This window comes from Trachypithecus francoisi, unplaced genomic scaffold (genome assembly GCF_009764315.1).
Source record: "Trachypithecus francoisi isolate TF-2019V2 unplaced genomic scaffold, Tfra_2.0 Lachesis_group0, whole genome shotgun sequence".
Classification (NCBI taxonomy): domain Eukaryota; kingdom Metazoa; phylum Chordata; class Mammalia; order Primates; family Cercopithecidae; genus Trachypithecus; species Trachypithecus francoisi.
Window position 1 is genome coordinate 60,380,705 of NW_022681453.1, and position 22,627 is coordinate 60,403,331.

Sequence of the window (22,627 nt, forward strand, 5' to 3'; positions counted from 1 at the left end):
TTTAAGAAAATATTGTTGCCAATCTACTATAATTATAAACAACTCAGCAATGAACATTAGCATAGAGAGCTTTTTCTGTATTTCAAATGGCTTTTTTTCAGGAAGACTCCTACAAGCAGAATTACATAAGAACTCTGTTACTGTTAGGTGGAACCAATTCATCATCTGGAACTCAGATACACAGAGAAGGCAAAGTAATACTTTCAAAAAGAAAAGTCAACAAGTTGATGGGTTCCTAGAAAGTTACCAAAATTAATTTAACTTTGAATTTACAAAAGTAGAGGCCATATTTATCAAAACATCAACAAGTACAGTCCTATGGCTGACTGTGATCTTTAAATGTTTTAATATTTTAATTGAAATTGTTAACAGTGACCTGGGTTCTTGGAATCTTCCATGACAGAAATCAAGAGAGATCACCAGACACAACAGCAAAGAGAAAGTGAAAGTTTATTTAGCTTGTGCATAGTGAGCGAGCACTGCAAAAGGAAAGGGGCAGCTGTTCTCTGAAAGCAGTGTGGGAGTTAACTTTAAAGGGCCTTCCTATGGGGAGGGGTGATGTCAGGGTATGTATATAGGAGGGGTTTCTCTAGTGCATGCACAGTGGCTAAACATGCTTCTTCAGAAATTGCGTGTAGCACTAGCAGGTTAAATCTCCACCCTGGGTGTGATTTTTAGCATTAAAATGAGGAAAAAGAACTATAAGTTGAAGTCTAACTGCACATGCTGGGGGGGGCCCAGCGACGTCCCTAGCCCCATGAAGCAGGAACTTATGATAACAGTTTCTTGGGATTTTTTGCTGCTGATTGTCTGGAAGTTAGGTAAGCTACAGCTTGAGTAAGGGGCTTTTGTTCTTTTTCTCTAGACTACATCAAAACAGGAAACCAGCCAACCTGCTTGTCTCAAAATGTTTTGTTTTCTCCATTTAAAATTATACCCTTATAACTATCTACCCAATACTCTGATGTTACAAAAATTAACACTGTTATTTTAATCCATTTTTTCCAAGAGTTAACGCTTCCCCCATTGCATTTTCTGCCTTCTTTACCACAAGCAAATGCTCCTGAAGAGATACCTTACATAAATAGTATCATTCTGTACAGCTTTTTGCAACTTGTCTTTTTTCACTCCCAAAAGTTAACAGTTATATAATATTTCATTGCCTTAACACACTACATTTAGTTTCCCAGATCATTTGAGTTATTTGCAGTTTTTCACTACCCATGCAAGGCTGCAATGATAACTCTCGTTACACCTCAGACGTCATGCCCAGACATGAAGTTTCTCTAGGCCATACACTCAGACTGTTGCTGCATAAGTGTACGTTCAACACTGGGGAACAGAGTGGCAGTTTCTACTGAAAAGGTTGTACTCATTACTACACTCCTACCATCAACCTGAGGCTGTTTAACTCCCTATATTCTAGCATCCACCAGGTTGCTTACTGCTTGGATACTATTAGGCATTATCATCTTTTTTTTTTTTTTTTTTTGAGACAGAGTCTCGCTCTGTCACCCAGGCTGGAGTGCAGTGGCCAGATCTCAGCTCACTGCAAGCTCCGCCTCCCGGGTTCACGCCATTCTCCTGCCTCAGCCTCCCGAGTAGCTGGGACTACAGGCGCCGCCACCTCGCCCGGCTAGTTTTTTGTATTTTTAGTGAAGACGGGGTTTCACCGTGTTAGCCAGGATGGTCTCGATCTCCTGACCTCGTGATCTGCCCGTCTCGGCCTCCCCAAGTGTTGGGATTACAGGCTTGAGCCACCGCGCCCGGCCAGGCATTATCATCTTTTTCACCTGCTTGTGTGGTTTGTTTTTGTTAGTCTGGGAATCTTGTTATACAGATGTTTAATGTAATCTATTATCAATCTTCAACATTTTATGATTTGTACTTTCTTTTTTTTTTTTTTTTGAGACGGAGTCTTGCTCTGTCACCCAGGCTGGAGTGCAGTGGCGGGATCTTGGCTCACTGCAAGTTCCACCTCCCGGGTTTACGCCATTCTCCTGCCTCAGCCTCCCGAGTAGCTGGGACTACAGGTGCCCGCCACCTCGCCTGGCTAGCTTTTTGTTTTTTTTTTTGAGACAGAGTCTGGCTGTGTCGCCCAGGCTGGAGTGCAGTGGCCGGATCTCAGCTCACTGCAAGCTCCGCCTCCCGGGTTTACGCCATTCTCCTGCCTCAGCCTTCCGGGTAGCTGGGACTACAGGCGCCCGCCACCTTGCCCGGCTAGTTTTTTGTATTTTTTAGTAGAGACGGGGTTTCACCATGTTAGCCAGGATGGTCTCGATCTCCTGACCTCGTGATCCGCCCGTCTCGGCCTCCCAAAGTGCTGGGATTACAGGCTTGAGCCACCGCACCCGGCGCTTTTTGTATTTTTTTTAGTACAGTCAGGGTTTCACCATGTTAGCCATGATGGTCTCGATCTCCTGACCTCATGATCCACCCGTCTCGGCCTCCCAAAGTGCTGGGATTACAGACTTGAGCCACCTCACCCAGCGATTTGTACTTTCTGTACTTTCAAATGCCAGAGGGGAAAAGTATTCACTATTTTCATTTTTAAAGTTTTCACTTTGTATTTTTTCCACCTTCAGGTCTTGAATCCTCTGGTTCCCCCAAGCTAGAATGTAAAGCTCTGTCCTGGTCCCACTTATTTACCCTACCTGCAGTGGCTCACGCCTGTAATCTCAACACTTTGGGAGGTTGAGGTGGGTGGATCACCTGAGGTCGGGAGTTCGAGACCAGCCTGGCCAACATGATGAAACCCCCATCTCTACTAAAAAAAAAAAAATACAAAAAATTACCCGGGCATGGTGACAGGTGCCTGTAATCCCAGCTACTCAGAGGGCTGAGGCAGGAGAATCACCTCAATTGGGGAGGTGGAGGTTGCAGTGAGCCGAGATCAGGCCACTGCACTCCAGCCTGGGCGACAGCAAGACTCCTGTCTCAAAAAAAATAAAAAATAGGCTGGGCGTGGTGGCTCACGCCTGTAATCTCAGCACTTTGGGAGGCTGAGGTGGCTGGATCATGAGGTCAGGAGATCAAGACCACCCTGGCTAACATGGTGAAACCCCATCTCTACTAAAAATACAAAAAATTAGCTGGATGTGGTGGCATTCACCGGTAGTCCCAGCTACTCGGGAGGCTGAGGCAGGAGAATCACTTGAACCCGAGAGACAGAGGTTGCAGTGAGCCAAGATTACGCCACTGCACTCCAGCTTGGGCGACAGAGTGAGACTCCGCCCCAAAAATAAATAAATAAATAAATAAATAAATAATACACACCCTACAACACCCTTCTCCCCATGTATTACCAGAGAGGTGCACCCTGTGCCCTCTGTTCCTGTGCTCTGTGTATCACTGTACTAATATCACTGTTCAAATTACTATGAACTCACAATATGTTCCGTGGAAATTTTTCATGCCTATTTGATTCCATCTAAGATACTAATCAATTTCCAGATTCTTTCTGAACAGTATAGAGAACTTTAAAAAACAAGAAACACAGCAGTCACTAATATTTCCCTATACATTAGATTATATAGTTCTGATCTTTGTTTCCTCGTATTACTTTGGAAGTTACATACTCATGATTCCAAAAATAGATACAAGTATACTACTGAAGTGTTCTTCCTTCAGACCTATCTATGTGAAATCACTTTCTGCCTGGAGTTATCCTTTAGAACTTCTGCCACTAGCCCTTAAAGACGTACTCTTTCATTCAGGAGGGTTATTTCAGCAGAGACAGAACACTGTGCTGCCCGTCTCTTTCCCAACATACCCCACTGCCTGCTGGGTTCTGCTGCTACTGCCAAGAGTCACCTGGCAGCCTCAGTGCTGTGCTTGTCAAGTTTTCCTCAGTCTATTTTTAAGTCTTTTTTTTTTTTTTTTTTTTTTTTTTTTAAATTTCACTATGACTTAACAGAATTCTTTTTATTTATCCTTCCTGGAATTTGGGCTTCCTGAGTCAGTGGACTGGTGCCACATCAGTTCTGGAAAATCCTCAGCAAATATCATCTCTGATCTATTATTCTCTCTTTACACCTTCTGAGACTGATTAAAAGTAGGTCCAACCTTCTCACTTTCACTTATCTCTTTCATATTTCCTGCCATTTTTCTTTCATTCTTCCAACACTTTTCTGGTGTGGCCAATCTGCTGTGCTTTAGCAGCATTCTCTGAATTTCCAAATTTCACTGATTGTGCTTCATTTTCTCCCCACATCAATGTTAACTGTTTCGTTTCTTCTCTGCAGATTAAAAGATGATCTTATATTTAACCAAAGCCCCTTTAGTGAGGTATGGCTGACATACAAAGGTGCACATATCTAATAATCTAATGCACAGAACTCAATGAGTTTGGAAAGAAAACCATCATTACAATGTAGGCCACAAACCTACTCATCAAAAGGTTCTCCCCATCCTCTTATTATTACTTTTTGTGATAAGAACACTTAAAATAAGTACATTCTTTTTAAAAAATTTTTTTGTAGAGATGAAATGTTGCTATTTTGCCCAGGCTAGTCTGGAACTCCTCTCTTGGCCTCCCAAAGCACTAGGATTACAGGCATGAGCCACTGCATTCAGCATGCAAAATTTTAAGTGTACAATATAGTATTGTTAACTACAGGCACTATGCTGTACAGTTCTCTAGGATTTATTCATCTCATATAACAAACTCTGTATGCTCCATATTTCTTTAAATATAAAAAACACTCTGTGCCGGGCGCGGTGGCTCAAACCTGTAATCCCAGCACTTTGGGAGGCCGAGACGGGCGGATCACGAGGTCAGGAGATCGAGACTATCCTGGCTAACATGGTGAAACCCCATCTCTACTAAAAAATACAAAAAACTAGCCGGGCGAGGTGGTGGGCGCCTGTAGTCCCAGCTACTCGGGAGGCTGAGGCAGGAGAATGGCGTGAACCCGGGAGGCGGAGCTTGCAATGAGCTGAGATCCGACCACTGCACTCCAGCCTGGGCGACAGAGTGAGACTCCATCTCAAAAAAAAAAAAAAAAACACTCTGGAATTACCAGGCAAGTTTTTCACTGGTTCTTTCTTGTGGTGCCTTGTTTTCTTATTTTGATAATATTTTACTGTAAGCTGCTAAAAGCCCTCGAAAAACACATGAGGATTCCTCAAGATCAGGATAATGATGCCTTTGTCCACAAACAATGATTTTCATTTACTTCTAGTATCTGAAGCTGGCTACAAGAGCACAAGGGCCATCCTTTGCTTCAATCTCTTGGGAACTTGTTATCTTTTTCCACTCTTTCCTCACCTCACTCAGGGCCCTGTGGATCTCCTGATGGGGTTGACTTCAGGGGTGCAGCACTCCAAGGTCCCAGCTTAGTAACACAGACGGGACTGTTAGGACAACCCCCACCCAGCAGGGGCCGAACTCTGATTTCTGTATTCGCTGGCCCACATGGCTATCAAAACCACAGTTCAGCTGGAGAATTTCTATTTTTCCTGAGCAAAAGGCAGTCTGAGTCTTGCTGCGACACATGGAGAATCTTCAGATGGGCCTTTACCCCAGCTCCCTGAAGTTATTCTACTCCCTTCTGCCTTCTGTTGAGAATTTGTCAGTCTGTTGTTCCTTTGTAAGTCATGTCTTTTTTTCTATAGTTGCTCTTAAGATTTTGCTTTTCGGTCTTCACAATTTTAAGTCTTCTTTTAGAAAATATGCTCAGCTCTTATGGCTTACTGCTTTTTTCAGCTGCATTTAATCTATAGTTTAACTGTTCATTTAGCTTATTTCAATACTATTTTTTTCACTTCTTGAAGTTCTAAGTTTTCCATATCCTCATTTTTTTATAGTATCCCTTTCCATTATGGTTTCTATTTCTTTTTAGAACATCTCTAGTCATTGTGAACATCTCTTGTGGCACATTATTTCCTCATGTGGTTATGAACTCATCTTCTCTCCTGCGGTAGTAAATGTCCCTACAGAGTGGTCTTACCCTTGTTTTTGCCAGGATTGACAGGGATTTATGTTAAATCCTTTGAGACAAAGATTTCTGTACATGTGGATAGTGGGACTGAGATTCTCCAACAACTGCAGACACAAGCTTTGCCAATTCCTTGGGCCAAGGTTTTCCAGTTCTACTCTCAAGCTTGACTTGCTTAAACTGCAGTTACATTTTGAAGATCTCTAGGTGTATGTGTATAGGTAAGGTGAGGATGAGAGATTCATACTAGCTCTGTCCTAGAAGTGTCAATTAAGAGTCCTGATCCTCTAGGAGCATGCCACTGCTCGAGGTCAACACATGTACAAACTTCTACCTTTAACCTACATCACTCACACATTTCAGCGAGCCGCCACTATCTGCCAGGTACTTGCTAGGACTACAATGGGACTGGAATTGTATTTGCCTCTAGAAGCATGTAGGAAAGAACAACTGCCACACAGAAAGAAGTTTCAAAAGATCTGAGCGAAAAGTTGGAGACTTCCGGTGGGTATACAGGCCCTGCTGGAAGCAGAGACATATCCACCAACACAAGTCTGTTAAGAGCAGCACATGATTCGGAAGGACTGGAAGGAGACAAAAAAAAGTAACAGCTATTTCTACCATCTTTCCTTGCCTCCATAATGGTGTGCAGGAATGTCTTGGCTGATGCTCTCAAAGGCAAACACCAGGTTCTTATTAGGCTCTGCTCCCAAGTCATGGTCTGGTTCTAAGTGTGAAGACGAAACATGATCACATTGAAAAATTGAAATCACTGGTGATCACAGAGCTGAGAAAATTACTGTGAACCTCACAGGCAGGTTAAAACTGGAATGAATGGCCCCAGATTTGATGTGCAACTCAAAGATCCAGAAAAGTGACAGAATAATCTACTCCTATCCCAATAGTTTGGTTTCAAAGTCAGGTTGTACTGACAACCTCAGTTGGCATCACGGACCATGAAGAAAGAGATGAAAATACAGGAGGGAAAATCATGGGATTCTTTTATTTTTATTTTTTTTTAATTTAGTGACAGGGTCTCACTCCATCACCCAGGCTGGAGTATAATGGAGCAGTCACAGTTCACTGCAGGCTCGAACTCCTGGGCTCAAGGTATCCATTCCTCGGGTTCTTTTCTAGGGATGTAATACATGTATACAAACAAAATGACTCAATGGGGAAAAAAAAAGGAATAATAGTTTATAGCCAGAATGTGAAGGCTTTTCAACAAGTCATATGAAAGAATCTACATCTTATCCTAACTGTTGAAAGGGAAACCCTTGAAAGATTAATAAGCTGATACATAAAAAAAAAAAAAAAACAGATTGGCTCAATAGACACACAACTCTTGAAGTTACGTATTAAATAGAAAGTCAAAAAAATAAAGAAACTTTATGTCTCACTACTGAGGTGAGACAAAGATGTTTACCTAAAGTACTGGGCAAGGATGTCAAGAGAAACACAAGATAGAGACCTGCAGGTTGCCAAATTTAGCAAACAAAACCAAAAACAACAAAAAACAAGACAGGATAAATCTGAGTTTTTTTTAAAAAAGAAGAAATTTTAGTGTATCTTAGCAAGTTGTATCTGAGATATACAAGAAGTATACTAAAAAAGTATTCACTATTGATCTGAAATTCAAATTTAACTGAGTATCAGCCAATTATCTACAAACAGGATAATAAGATTTGAAGAACAGGGAAGGAAAATGTCTACGCATGAGGAAAGATTAAGACTAAAGGAACTATCAAGGCCTGGTTAGCACAGCCAAGACATATGCTTACCTGCATTGTGACTAGTCTGTCATCCACCATCACCTCCTTGGTCAGAAAGTCAGCTCCTATTGTGGCTTTGTACTGATTGCTGAATTTCTTATTCACATACTGGTTCATGAGTGATGTCTTCCCGACTCTGAAATTGGAGAAAAACCACAAGCATAAGTCAAATAGGAAGGTCCTGAAACTGACATGAATTACTTGAAGCATTTAAAAGAATCTGCCTGACCTGAAGGACAAGAAACTGCTCTCACAGCAAAGGGCAATGCCAGTAGCCTTCCCAGCATTACACTTTTGAAGTTTTGTGCTTTCTCTCTGGGTAAAAATACAGGGTACAGATGTGTGGCAGATGTGGAAAAGCTGCTTACATGTTTTGGCACAGCCAGGTCAAATTGTAGAGCCTAGTATTATTTTTCCCATTCTAGAAGGATGCCAGCAAATACACTCCTTCTAAAAGAAGCTTCACGGCCGGGCGCCGTGGCTCAAGCCTGTAATCCCAGCACTTTGGGAGGCCGAGACGGGCGGATCACGAGGTCAGGAGATCGAGACCATCCTGGCTAACACGGTGAAACCCCGTCTCTACTAAAAATACAAAAAAACTAGCCGGGCGAGGTGGCGAGCGCCTGTAGTCCCAGCTACTCGGGAGGCTGAGGCAGGAGAATGGCCTAAACCTGGGAGGCGGAGCTTGCAGTGAGCTGAGATCCGGCCACTGCACTCCAGTCCGGGCGACAGAGCGAGACTCCGCCTCAAAAAAAAAAAAAAAAAAAAAAGAAGCTTCACTAATAAGACTGCTCTGCTATTCCAACAGTATCCCTGCTATCTTAGATGTTTCTCCATTTAGTGGCTGCTATTTAGCTTGATGAAGTAACACCAGGAGGAAGACCTTGGCTTTGAGCAGACATATACCACTCAGACAATTTGCTGCTTTAAAGTTTAAAATCTGAAGCAGAAAAAGCACAAATATATCACCAAACCAAACATACTTCAAAGAATACTCCACCAAATATGTTTTCCAGTAAGAAAACTCAGCAAGAGACAATATGTGATTTTTGTGTGATGAGGTTAAGGCAACCTAAAGATAATGCAAAAACCTTCCAAATACCCAGTGATATCACCTTCCTTTGCCACAAAGGAACATGTTCATATTTGTGTTAAAGAACCTGGAGGTACCTAAACAGCCTAAAGCAGTGTTTTCCAACCCAGACCACCTGAGCCAGAATCTCCAAGGGGAGAGGTGGCAAAACCTGGAATCAAACAAGGGCTCGGTGAGACTTTTTGCACACATTTGAGTAAGGCAGGCCTAAAAGCACTATCTTTCCATCCCGACAGGGATGGAGTTGCGGGGTAGGAAAGACAGCACAAATTTAGGCCCTAGCCCACTGGTCTGGGGCTGGGCAAATGCTAGCGAATAAAAGGTTCTTCAAAGGCTGGGCATGGTGGCTCAAGCCTGTAATCCCAGCACTTTGGGAGGTTGAGACGAGTGGATTGCTTGAGCGCAGGAGTTTGAGACCAGCCTGGGCAACATGGTGAAACTCTGTCTCTACAAAAAATACAAAGAGTGGTAGCGCATACTTGTGGTCCCAGCTACTCTGGAGGCTGAGGTGGGAGGATCACTTGAGCCCAGGAGGTTGAGGCTGCAATAAGCTGTGATTGCACCATTCACTCTAGTCTGGGCAACAGGGCGAGACCCTGTCTCTCACATGCATACAAAAAAAGGTTCTTCAGGTGATTCAAATAAGCCAGTCAAGATAAAAAAACCTCTGGCTTTTCAAAGGAAAGACAGGGGACTTTGGACTAAAGAAGCACACCTGCATTTGCTATTGTTGTTATTTTTAAAAATATATAAGCTTCCAATGAGTCAAAGCTTTCATGGGTCCCTTCAGATGCCAAGTCTGAAAAGCCTACCACAGAATCTTTTTATTTTAAGAGTTGGGGTCTTGCTCTGTCACTCAGGCTGCAGTGCAACGGCATGATCATAGCTTGCTACAGCCTCAAACTCCTGGGCTCAAGCCATCCTCTCGCCTCGGCCTCCCCAGAAGCTGGGACTACCAGGTACGGCACCTAGCTAAATTTTTTTTTGTAGAGACAGGTCTCAAACTCCTGGGCTCAAGCAATCCTCCCCTCAGCCTCCAAAGCACTGAGATTATGGGCATGAGCCACCTCACCAAACCTACCACAGAATCTTAAGAGCCATTAGAGTGAGCTACATGGTTAGTGGCACATCTAGAATCAGAACCCAGTTCTGCCATCCCAGGCTCTTTTGCAGATAGACCTGAAGCAGGCACAGCAGCAGGAGGATACTGTATGGTACACTAAGAACACACATCTGCTAGGCCAGATGCCAATGGCAATACATCTACGTAAGGAAGACTCCCCAGCCTGGCTGGCTTGGAGAAAAGGGATTCCATGAAAATGCCTATCCTTAGTTGAGTTCAAATAGTCATCTGCTCCCCATAAAAATCATGCTAAAAACCAGGAACAAAAGGTTATGTAACAAGGGATCATCTAAATTTCTGCCATGCAGGGAAATATGTAAGGCCCTAAGCCTCCACTAAGAAAGCAGGAAGTGGCAGTACAGACAGTGTGGGCTCCGCAGCAGAGAGGCTTAGCTCTGAGCCAATCTGTTAGCTCAAATTCACGAGAAACTTACCCAGAATCTCCCAGGATGATAACCTTCAGCAACACTTTCTTCCTAGAGGTCATCCTTCAAACTAAAGGGGGAAAAGGAGAAATAACTGTGAGTGTGATGGAAACACCAAGGCAAAATACCTCCCTTGCACAAACGTCTTAGCAGCCCCGAGAGTGCGGCGCCCTGAGCCTTCCTTCTAGTTATCTTCTTTCCACCCAGGGGGCCCTGACAAAGAACAGTATCATTCACCAGAACTCTGGACCCAAGAGCTAGGCAGAACAGCACAGGACGGCGATCCGGCCCCTGCAAGCTGTTGGAGAGAATGTATTCTCTTGCTTGGGTGGCGGATCAATTGAATCGGCAATTTGAACTAATGCTCCAACTTACTCAACAGCTTGGTCCTTGCTTCATTCAGGTCACTGCTTCAGTATCACTTTCTCAAAGAAGTGATCGCTTTATCTAAAGCAGCATAACCCCTCATTTGCTCTCTATCCCACTACTCTGCTTGCTTTTTCTTCAGAGCACTTACCACTAATTGACATTTTTATGTACTATGTTAATCTGTTCTCTCCTTTTCTAATAATCTCCATGAAGACAGTTTTATTCCCCATTGTATGCTCAACACCAAGTAGAACTTTATTAAATGTTGGGTACCGTCTGAATAATACTTGACTCTGCAGCTCTACGGACTACCCTTTTCCAGGAAGTCTTTCAGGCAGCCTTGTCTACTCATGACCAGAAGATGTGAAAAATGCCTGATCTCTGCTCAACTGTCTTCTAGGACTTGCCACAGCATGGTCTATCTACTCATCAAGACAGGGCTCCTGTCGTAATTGCCTCTCATTTGCCAGGGTCTGACTCAGTGACTTCCAGAAAATGAATGGGATTCAGAAGAACTACTTGTTAGTTTCCTCTTTAACCACCTAACTTTTGAAGGCAAGGCTGACAGCAGTGCCTACAGTGGGAGTGACTTAAGCAGCAGATACGAACCCAGGCCACAGGGATTTCTATTCTGGTTTTGCCGCTTATTAATTTAGCTAAATGACCTTGGGCTAGTCATTTAATTTCTCTGTTGGAATAGGGAATATAGAGATGATAGCTCTTATGTCCTAAGAATGCTGTGAAGACCGAATGAATAAAATGCTCAGGACAGTGACTAGAAAACAGTAGATGATTAGTAAATACTGGCTACTACCATCTTAAGGTATGCCAAATACAGAGATGAGTAACAGAACACAGAGTCCAGAAGACAGTGAGAGAAGCAGCAGGTCACAGCTCCTAGGCAAGGTTATCCAGTTATCCCCCTCTTTCCAGATGCTTGGCTGTCAATTGTTCTTTTTCTCAACAGGTGGTATTACACCCAAGACCACTAACTAAAAGGAAGTATCAGACCTCACTACTGTCCTACAGGGCAGGATTTGGTAACAAGGCCTACGCTCTTGAAAGTGACCATCCTCGACGGCTTCAGAGTCTGTTTCTGGCTACAAGGACAGTATGAGAATAGAAGCCAGACTAGAGGATGGTTTGCTAGGCAAATACCCCAGGTCCCATGACCTACGCAAAGGGTCAAGCTGTTTCTCTGCCAAAAGCCTCATGCCCATGGCTGGACTGTGAAGACACTGTTATCTCAGCCCACCAGCATTTACCTAGAAAGTTCTTACTAGTGCTAGTTAGGGGCAGTATAAGATGACTTGGAGTTCTGTCTTCCATGATAATCAGCACTGAGAGGTATACCCCAAACTATTCATTATATGTGGAGCCCCACTATTCCCCTACCTTTCTCCCCAGGGACTGCTTTGACTGGTCAAAGTTTAAATGTCACACTCTAAAGTCTGGTATCACATTTCAAGATAGAGATCAGATGATGATAGTGGTGGCAAAAGTTTCAAATCGAAAGAAGGCGAGGCCGAGGCGGGCGAATCATGAGGTCAGATTTCGAGACCAGCCTGGCCAACATGGCGAAACTCCGTCTCTACTAAAAATAGGAAAGGCTAGGCGCGGTGGCTCACGCCTGTAATCACAGCACTTTGGGAGGCTGAGGCGGGTGGATTACAAGTTCAGGAGTTCAAGACCAGCCTGGCCAACATGATGAAACCCTTTCTCTACTAAAAATACAAAAATTGCTGGGCGCGGTGGCTCGTGCCTGTAATCCCAGCACTTTGGGAGGCTGAGGTGGGTGGATCATGACATCAGGAGATCAAGACCAGTCTGGCTAACATGGTGAAACCCCGTTTCTACTAAAAATATGAAAAATCAGCTGGGCGTGGTGGCACGCGCCTATAGTCCCAGCTACTCGGGAGGCTGAGGCAGGAGAATTGCTTGAACCCGGGAGGCGGAAGTTGCAGTGAGACGAGATCACACCACTGCACTCCAGCCTAGGCAACAGAGTGAGACTCTATCTCAAAAAAACAAAAAACAAAACAAAATTAGCCGGGCATGGTGGCACGTGCCTGTAATCCCAGCTACTCAGGAGGCTGAGGCAGGAGAATCGTTTGAACCCAAGAGGCGGAGGTTGCAATGAGCCAAGATCATGCCACTCCACTCCAGCCTGGGTGACAGTGTGAGGCTCTGTCTCAAAAAAAAAAAAAAAAGGCCAGGCGCGGTGGCTCAAGCCTGTAATCCCAGCACTTTGGGAGGCCGAGACGGGCGGATCACGAGGTCAGGAGATCGAGACCATCCTGGCTAACACGGTGAAACCCCGTCTCTACGAAAAATACAAAAAACTAGCCGGGCGAGGTGGCGGGGGCCTGTAGTCCCAGCTACTTGGGAGGCTGAGGCAGGAGAATGGCGGGAACCCGGGAGGCGGAGCTTGCAGTGAGCTGAGATCCGGCCACTGCACTCCAGCCCGGGCGACAGAGCGAGACTCCGTCTCAAAAAAAAAAAAAAAAGCCGGGCGCGGTGGCTCAAGCCTGTAATCCCAGCACTTTGGGAGGCCGAGACGGGCGGATCACGAGGTCAGGAGATCGAGACCATCCTGGCTAATACGGTGAAACCCTGTCTCTACTTAAAAATACAAAAAACTAGCGGGGCGACGAGGCGGGCGCCTGTAGTCCCAGCTACTCGGGAGGCTGAGGCAGGAGAATGGCGTAAACCCGGGAGGCGGAGCTTGCAGTGAGCTGAGATCCGGCCACTGCACTCCAGCCTGGGTGGCAGAGCAAGACTCCGTCTCAAAAAAAAAAAAAATTAGCTGGGCGGGCACTTGTAATTCCAGCTACGCCGGAGACTGAGGCAGGAAAATCGCTTGAACCCAGAAGGCAGACGTTGCAGTGACTGGTGGGGAAGGGAAAAAAAGGCTGGGTATGGTGGTTCACACCTGTAATGCCAGCACTTTGGGAGGCTGAGGCAGGTGGATCACTTGAGGTCAGTAGTTCAAGACCAGCCTGGCCAATATAGTGAAACTCTGTCTCTACTAAATACACAAAAAAAATAACCAGGCATGGTGGTGCGCACCTGTAGTCCCAGCTACTCGGGAGGCTGAGGCAGGAGAATCGGTTAAATCCAGGAGGCAGAGGTTGCAGTGAGCCGAGATCATGCCACTGCACTCCAGCCTGGGCGACAGAGCAAGACTCTGTTTCAAAAAGAAAAGAGATAAAAAGATGATAAAAGGATCTGCAAAGATATTTGGAGAATATTTATGAAAGTGACTGATTTTGAGAATGGGAAAAGGGATTTGCATAACTTGCTTTGTTAATACGTTTCACTGGTGTACCAATGTTGTTTAATAATATTAAAAAGAAAAGAAACAGGAAACACACTTCAACCTCCACACTCCCACGAGAGAATTCACGTTTGCTTCCTTCCCTTTGAGTCTCTATCCACATGTGTCACAAAGCAGTGACCATGAGGCCACCTTACGTCTTAATGTCTAATACCTCTCTGAGTGAATTAAGCATTTAAATAGCCATTCCTGCTCTTTATTTATTAATATAACAAAAATTTGGAAAAAATGCTGTAATCTGTGGGATTACTTCCTTGAGATAAAGCAACACCTATGTGGGGGTTGAGGGGTGGGTAGATCTTCCTAGATTCTGACTCATAAGACCATCACAGGCCATATTTGGCACAAGTCCACTGAGAAGGACTGGGACAGAGACACAGCTGGCAGGCAGGGCAGTGGCAGGTCATCAGCAGCTGAAGTTCTTTCAAGAGTCCATACAGAAGATGGCTCAGGCACAAGGAGACTGTGTTGACTCAATACCTTGACTTAGAACGCTCAATCTTGGGGGTGCCAGTATCTCTTTTGACAGCTCCTTAGGCTCCCCATAAGGACATCCCCAGGAGAGTCACTGTGTTCCATGAAACAAAAGCCTGGTGGCCCATCAGGTATCCATGGCTCTTTCCTGTCCAAATGTAATTTACCAACCAGAGGACATTTTACCATAAGGAACCATGCCCAGCAACAAATGTGACATTCTGCCTTATCTAGCTCCCAGGGAAACAGAGCTAGAAAGTTAAACAAAGGTCAAATTCTCATGCAAGGAAAGGATTTTGTCAACTGTAACTCACGGATACTGTTTAGGGATGGGATTACTGAGTCAAAAGCAAAGTTTTGGCCAGGCGTGGTGGCTCACGCCTATAATCCCAGCACTTTGGGAGGCTGAAGAGGGTGGATCGCCAGAGGCCAGGAGTTCGAGACTAGCCTGGCCAACATCACTGTCTCTACCAAAAATACAAAAACTTAGCTGTTGTAGTGGAGGGCATCTAATCCCAGCTACTAGAAAGGCTGAGGCAGGAGAATCGCTTGAACTCAGGAGGCGGACGTTTCAGTGAGCTGAGATCACACCACTGCACTCCAGCCTGGGCAACAAGAGCGAAACTGTCTTAAAAAAAGAAAAAAGCAGGCCGGGTGCGGTGGCTCAAGCCTGTAATCCCAGCACTTTGGGAGGCTGAGATGGGCGGATCATGAGGTCAGGAGATCGAGACCATCCTGGCTAACACTGTGAAACCCCGTCTCTACTAAAAAAAAAAATACAAAAAAAACTAGTCGGGCGAGGTGGCGGGCACCTGTAGTCCCAGCTGCTCCGGAGGCTGAGGCAGGAGAATGGCGTAAACCCGGGAGGCGGAGGTTGCAGTGAGCTGAGATCCGGCCACTGCACTCCAGCCCGGGCGACAGAGTGAGACTCCGTCTCAAAAAAAAAAAAAAAAAAAGAAAGAAAAAAGCAAAGTTTTCATGATTTTTGCTAATTCACTTTCCTGAAAGATTTTTCCAATTTATACAACAATCACTATTACAGTGGTTAGCAGGAGTACAGAACCTAAATGAGAAAAACGATAATTTTACGGAGAAAAAATCTGAATAAACAGTCTAGCATTCTCTCCTATTTAAACTAGTTTTTTTTTTTTTTTTTTTGAGGTGAGGAGGGGAGGCTGGGGAGAATTTAATTAAACAATTCCATTTTTATTCATAAAAATAAATAAATACACAAGAAATGTCCCTTCCCCTAAAACACTAATGACAAGAGACTTGCCTTTACAGTCTTGGAAAGTATGCTATAAAAATACAGTATTAACAGTGGGGTGCTGGAATAGGACTAAACCGATCAAGGAAAGGGACACCAGAAATGGAACAATTTTGACAAATACGGCATTATAAAATTCAGTGGCAAAAAGATGAACAATTCACTAAATGGTAAGAGTCAGAAAAATTTTGGTGAGAATTAAGATCTCTACATCACCTCTTCCAAGAGTCCCAAAGGAGTAAAGATTTAAATGTAAAAATGGTTACACAGGAAGCAGAAAGGAATACACACAAATATTAGTAAGTTGTTCCATGTGGTGGGATTACAAAGGTTTCTGTTTCCTTATACTTAACTGTGACTCTCAGAGGAGCACATTACCTTTACACTCAAACAGCCACCTCCATTTTGGAGAAAAACGTTAATCTGTTGATTTTTTCAAATAAATTTCTGATGATAAAAATCTCCATTCATCATGCAAGACAAATTACACTTAAATGCAGGTTTTCATCTTCACTCAGGGCTTGCTAAGCATTTCAGTTATTGCAAATGGTACTAAACAGCCGATCCTAAGAATTCCACATCTTCTTTCACCAGGACATTGATGGCTTTAAACTGGCAAAAGTTAAAAGGTGTATTTTTGTACTTAATGTTCTCCAATCAAGAATGGGACAACTGTCCAGGTGCGGTGGCTCACGCCTGTAATTCCAACACTTTGGGAGGCCGAAACGGGCGGATCATGAGGTCAGGAGATAGAGACCATCCTGGCTAACACGGTGAAACCCCATCTCTACTAAAAATACAAAAAATTAGCCAGGCGTGGTGGTGGGCGCCTGTAGTCAAAGCTACTCGGGAGGCTGAGGCAGGAGAACGGCATGAACCCGGGAGGCGGAGCTTGCAGTGAGCCGAGATCATGCCACTGCACTCCAGCCTGGGCGACAGAGCAAGACTCTGTCTCAAAAAAAAAAAAAAGAATGGGACACTTGTTAGAAAAGAGCCAGGCGTGGTGGCTCACACCTGTAATCTCAGCATTTTGGGAAGCTGAGGCAGGTGGATCATGAGGTCAAGAGATTGAGAAATCCATCCTGGCCAACATGGTGAAACCCCATCTATACTAAAAATACAAAAATTAAGCTGGGCAAGGTGGCATGTGCTTGTAATCTCAGTTACTCGGGAGGCTGAGGCAGGAGAATCGCTTGAACCTGGGAGGTGAAGGCTGCAGTGAGCTGAGATCGCACCACTGCACTCTAGCCTGGGCAATAAGAGCGAAACTCTGTCTCAAAAAAAAAAAAAAGAATGGGACACTTGTTAGAAAAGAGCCAGGCGTGGTGGCTCACACCTGTAATCTCAGCATTTTGGGAAGCTGAGGCAGGTGGATCATGAGGTCAAGAGATTGAGAAATCCATCCTGGCCAACATGGTGAAACCCCATCTATACTAAAAATACAAAAATTAAGCTGGGCAAGGTGGCATGTGCTTGTAATCTCAGTTACTCGGGAGGCTGAGGCAGGAGAATCGCTTGAACCTGGGAGGTGAAGGCTGCAGTGAGCTGAGATCGCACCACTGCACTCTAGCCTGGGCAATAAGAGCGAAACTCCATCTCAAAAAAAAAAAAAGCCAAGAACAAAATACACTAAATGCAACTTTTGCTACAAGAAGCTGCCCAAGCAGAGTTAGCTTCAAAATGTCCACCAGCAATTTCTGCTTTTGTTATCAATTTCTATTTCCATCTTCCTGGATTTCTGGAGATTGAAATTATTTTGTAAAAGCCTGTGGCCAGGCATGGTGACTCATGCCTGTAATCCCAGCATTCTGAGAGGCTGAGGCGGGCAGATCACTTGAGGTCAAGAGTTTGAGACCAGCCTGGCCAACATGGTAAAACCCCATCTTTACTGAAAATACAAAAATTAGCTGGGTGTGGTGCACACACCTGTAATACCAGCTACTCGGGAGGCTGAGGCAGGAGAATCGCTTGAATCAGGAGGCAGAGGCTGCGGTCAGTCGAGATCGCACCACTATACTCCAGCCTGGGCAACAGAGCGAAATGAAGTCTCAAAAAAAAAAAAAACAGGCTACAAAGTTTGAAATTTCTAACTGGAAAACAGTTCTCTAAAGCACCGACTACTTCCTCTCACAGAAGAATTATGAGCCAGCAGAGTAGAAAGGAAGAGTTACATAAGGTCTCTGAGACCTGGTCCTTCAAGGAAAGCATTTTAGATAACTTCCATTATTAATCCATGTATATATTAACATCCTCTAAAAACTTTCTAGAAAAAGGTATATTCAGAACACCTTTCCTTCTGCCACCAAATCAAACCTCACCGGTGTGCATCGGAAGAAGCTCCTCAGAGCGAAACTACCAATATTTGTACCAGTATTTGAATGATGAAACAATTCTTTCCTTCAAGTACAATGTTTCTCATAACAAATCAAAAGCTGGCGTCTTCCTTTATTCGCCTGCAGTCATCACTTTCTTCATCTATGCCACAGAGAAGCCAAATGGCCACATGAACAGACACAATAAGGAAACACCAGCAGATAAAAAGATCAAGAAAAATATTGTTGGCTTGGGCGAGCAGAGGTCAGTGGTCAGAAAGAGGTTAACCAGGAACACATAAGGGTACCTAGGGGAAGGGCAAGAGACTGCTATGGTGAAAATGAGGAGAGCAGGGAAGGGCTAGGAAGTTGGGGGTCAGTTAGCAATTCAAAAGTCTGAATTCTTGCAGGTAGGTTAATAGCTCACGTGGAGGTGAAGGCTTTATGGTGTTGCAGTACCCAGGAATTGAAAGCAAAGTATAGTAGTCCCCACTTATCCATGGGGGATAGGTCCCAAGACCCCCAGTGAATGCCTGAAACACAGCAAGCAGCAAACTTGTCATCCTTCAGGACACACTGATGATGTTCATGCCTTCCACCTACAAATTTAATGCCTTTTCCACTGTAAGTAAGCACTCATCATACACTGTGCGTTTTACCTTTTGCAGTGTGAGGTGCCACAGCAAAACTAGCATGACTTTCTTTTTCCTTCTTCACAATTTCAAGGATAGAAAATATGTTCTCACAGATTTTAGCAACCTCAGCATATGATTTTTTCACTTTCCTTATTAAGTCAACAATTTTTACTTTTTCACTTCAAGAGTGTCTCTTTGGCATAACCGAATTGCTAGCATCTTGTGCTTTGGGATCATTATTAAGTCAAATATGAGTTACTTGAACACAAGCATTGCAACATCGACTTGATAACCAAGACAGCTACTAAGTGACTAACGGGCAGGTAGCATCTATGGTGTAGAAACCCTGGACAAAGCGATGATTCACTTCCTGGGTGGGATAGCACAAGCTTTCATCAAGCTAATCCAAACAGCACGCAATTTAAAAATTATGGCAGGGTACAGTAGCTCATGCCTATAATCCCAGAACTTTGGGAGGCTGAGGCAGGAAGACTGCTTAAGGCCAGGAGTTTGAGACCAACCTATGCAACATACTGAAACCCAGTCTCTACCAAATATTTAATACATTACCTGGGCATGGTGGTATACTCCTGTGAGTCCCAGCTACTCGGCAGGCCGAGGTGGGAAGATGGCTTGAGCCCAGGAGTTTAAGGCTCCAGTGAGCTATGATCGCTCCACTGCCCTTCAGCCTGGGTGACAGAACAACCCTCTGTCTCAAAAAGCAGACAAACAAAAAGAAACTTAAGAACAGTATTTCTAGAATTTTCCAGTTAACATTTTCAGACCACGATTGACTGCAGACAAAGAGGATTACTATATCTGCAAAGTCATCAAAACAACCGTATAAAATGCAGGAGATGAAACTGAACCAGGTGTTATCACATCCACGGTCAGACAGCAACTAAGTAGCTGAGCTGGAATTAACAGGAGCGTCAGTCCAGGTCCTACCATGCCATTATGCAATACCAGCTCTCACCCAAAGGATTCTGGCTCCTGAGGGCTGGGACTTTTAACAAGTCTTTTATGGCAATTCAGGCATACACACCAAGTTTGGAAACCACTGATGTGAAGAGTTTACAACTACTGTTCTGATTTACGTGTTGTGCCTGATCCAAAACTGTAATGATAGCATTAGATATCTGAACAAATGCTAAAGGTTCAACAAAGCCATGGCAGTTAAACCAATTAACGTTCTATAGCTTGTTAACATTTTTAGTTGCTTGGTGTTTCCAAGCTGCCTGCCTGCAACAGCTGGGTCCTAACCACAGTTGGCTCTTCTGCTCCCCTGCACTGTTACCACCCTAATTATGGTATCGAATTGTAGAAAACTCACGAAGGTACTAAAGAATGAAGACAAAAAGCTACTGACAATTCCATCTTCCAGAAGCAATCGCTATTAGTATTAGAGTGTATGTCTTTCCAGTTTTCCTTCAAATAGTTGAGGTTATATATATCATGTATAACTTTGCATCTTATTTTTTCTACATTAAATATGTTACCATGTTGTTAAAGTTGCATGATATTCAGCACATGGATAATCTCAAATTTTCCCTTGCTGCTAAGTATGCATTGTTTTTAAATTACGATGAGATGAACCTACATGTAGACTATCAGCATAATCTGATTAGACTCACAAATGTTTTAATCACTCAGCATTTCTTGTATGCTGAGTAGTAGAATACATTTCATCCATGTGCTTCTCAGTCTGCTGATGGTCTTTGCCTACCCTACCTACTAGAATGTGACTTATTGCACATATGATCTAAATATAGCACTGGGAAGGAAGCATCATACGGATACGGAGTTCGGAAGTAGCAGGCTTCTGAGCAGATTCCAAAGTAACATTCCACACTTTCACCAGCATGGAACATGGGTAAATGTCTCTCTCCATCTCATTTTCTTCCAAGACTTCATGCTCTGTATATGACCATGAGAGAAGACCCAGCAGTCATCCTGCCCTCAAAACTGATAGACTTCAAGGCTCAGAGTGAAGTAGGCAAGCAATATTTGCTCATAAAGTTTTAGAGAAGGTCATGAGGAGAGACCGAGGGGAAGGGCAAAGGACTGCTATGCTGAAAATGAGGACAGCAGGTGAAAATGAGGCATCGAAAGTCACATGCTACTACTGCACTGGACGTCAAGTAGAACAGCAGTGTCTGTTGTAGGCAGATTCTTTTCAACTTCCCAAACCGAGGAATCAAATTAGGGCCTGAATAGTGAAGAGCCCCTGAAACAGCAAGACATCATTACTGAATGCGCTTTGTGCCAGGCACTGTACTACAGACTTTACTGGGGCAATCTGTTTACTCTTCCAACAAACCAAGCCTATAGGGATACAATGAGAATCCCCATCTAACAGATGAAGAAAAAGAAGCTCATCAGCAGTCACTTGGTTTCTAAAAATACTCATTCTGGGGAGGGGGCAGGAATAGAAAGACCAGTAGTCTGACAAGGAAGGAGATGAGTGGACGGCTCTGGCCAAGCCATTTTTGTGGAATAATGAAGTCATTTGGGGGCACTCAGGAAGTAGGCTATCAGTCTGTTCTTCCATTTAGAATTACCACCTCTAGGAGGAAACCCAGTAGGAAAAGATAGAAACCTTCAAAAAGAAACATTAAGGATCTAGGGGGGCAGGATAGACACTTTCATTACAATTAAAATATCTACTGAGAGAAGCACATCAAGGAGCTGACCAAATATCTTAAAATACTTTTTTTTTTTTTTTGAGACAGTCTTGCTCTGTCTCAGGCTGGAGTAAAGTGGCGCAATCTAGGTTCACTGCAACTTCCCCCTCCAGGGTTCAGGCAATTCTGCCTCAGTTTCCCGAGTAGCTAGGACTACAGGCACGGGCCACCACGCCTTTTTTTTTTTTTTTTTGATGGAGTCTCACTCTGTCACCCAGGCTGGAGTGCAGTGGTGTGATCTCGGCTCACTGCAAGCTCCACCTCCAGATTCATGCCATTCTCCTGCCTCAGCCTCCCAAGTAGCTGGGACTACAGGTGCCCACCACCACACCCAGCTAATTTTTTCTGTATTTTTAGTACAGACAGTGTTTCACCGTGTTAGCCAGGATGGTCTCGATCTCCTGACCTTGTAATCCGCCCGCCTCGCCTCCCAAAGTGCTGGGATTACAAGTGTGAGCCATCGCGCCTGGCCTGTATTTTTAGTAGAGATGGGGTTTCACCATTTTGGCCAGGCTGGTCTAGAACTCCTAAATTCAAGTGATCTGCCCGGCTCAGCCTCCCAAAGTGCTGGGATTACAGGCGTAAGCCACCGTGCCCAGCCTAAAAAATTCTCTTAATTTTTTTTATTTTCAAGAGACAGGTTTCACTATGTTGTCCAGGCTGGAGTGCAGTGGCTTTTTACAGGTGCAATCCCACTACTGATCAGCATAGTAGAGTTATTTGATCTGTTCTATTTGCTACCCGGGCCAGTTCACCCTCCTTGGGCAACCTGGTGGTCCCCTGCTTCTGAGGGGTCACTGCACTAATGCTGAAGTTAATGCAGACACCCAAATGGTATAATGCACTAAAACCCAGAATTCCTGTGACTCAAGTCATCCTCCTGCCTCAGCCTCCTGAGTGGCTGGTACTATAGGTATGCATCACTGTGCCCAGATGCAAAAATTTAATTCTGTTCTCTCTTCTACAGAGTTAAGATGTTCCACTCCAGTATTTGGTAATCCCAGCTACCAGGGAGGCTGAGACAGAAGAATCACTAGAACCTGGGAGGTGGAAGTTTCAGTGAGCTGGGATTGCATCACTGCACTCCAGCCTGGGCGACAGAGCAAGACTGTCTCAAAAAAACAAACAAACAAAAAATTATGCCATGAATAGAACTCTTATGCCCCAGGACTACTAATCATTGTGTTATTAATCTTA

General features: G+C 44.2%; 1 protein-coding gene across 1 annotated transcript in view; it reads right to left on the minus strand.

Moving 5' to 3' along the window:
• RAB7A (RAB7A, member RAS oncogene family) overlaps positions 1 to 22,627 on the minus strand; it is an 88,992-nt gene that overhangs the window by 10,385 nt on the left and 55,980 nt on the right. Inside the window, exons 2-3 of the mRNA XM_033210877.1 lie at positions 10,362 to 10,422; positions 7,721 to 7,847 (exon numbers count right to left, since the gene is read on the minus strand). Of these exons, the coding sequence (XP_033066768.1) occupies positions 7,721 to 7,847; positions 10,362 to 10,414 (180 nt within the window). The 5' untranslated portion in view covers positions 10,415 to 10,422. The remainder of the gene's footprint in view (positions 1 to 7,720; positions 7,848 to 10,361; positions 10,423 to 22,627) is intronic.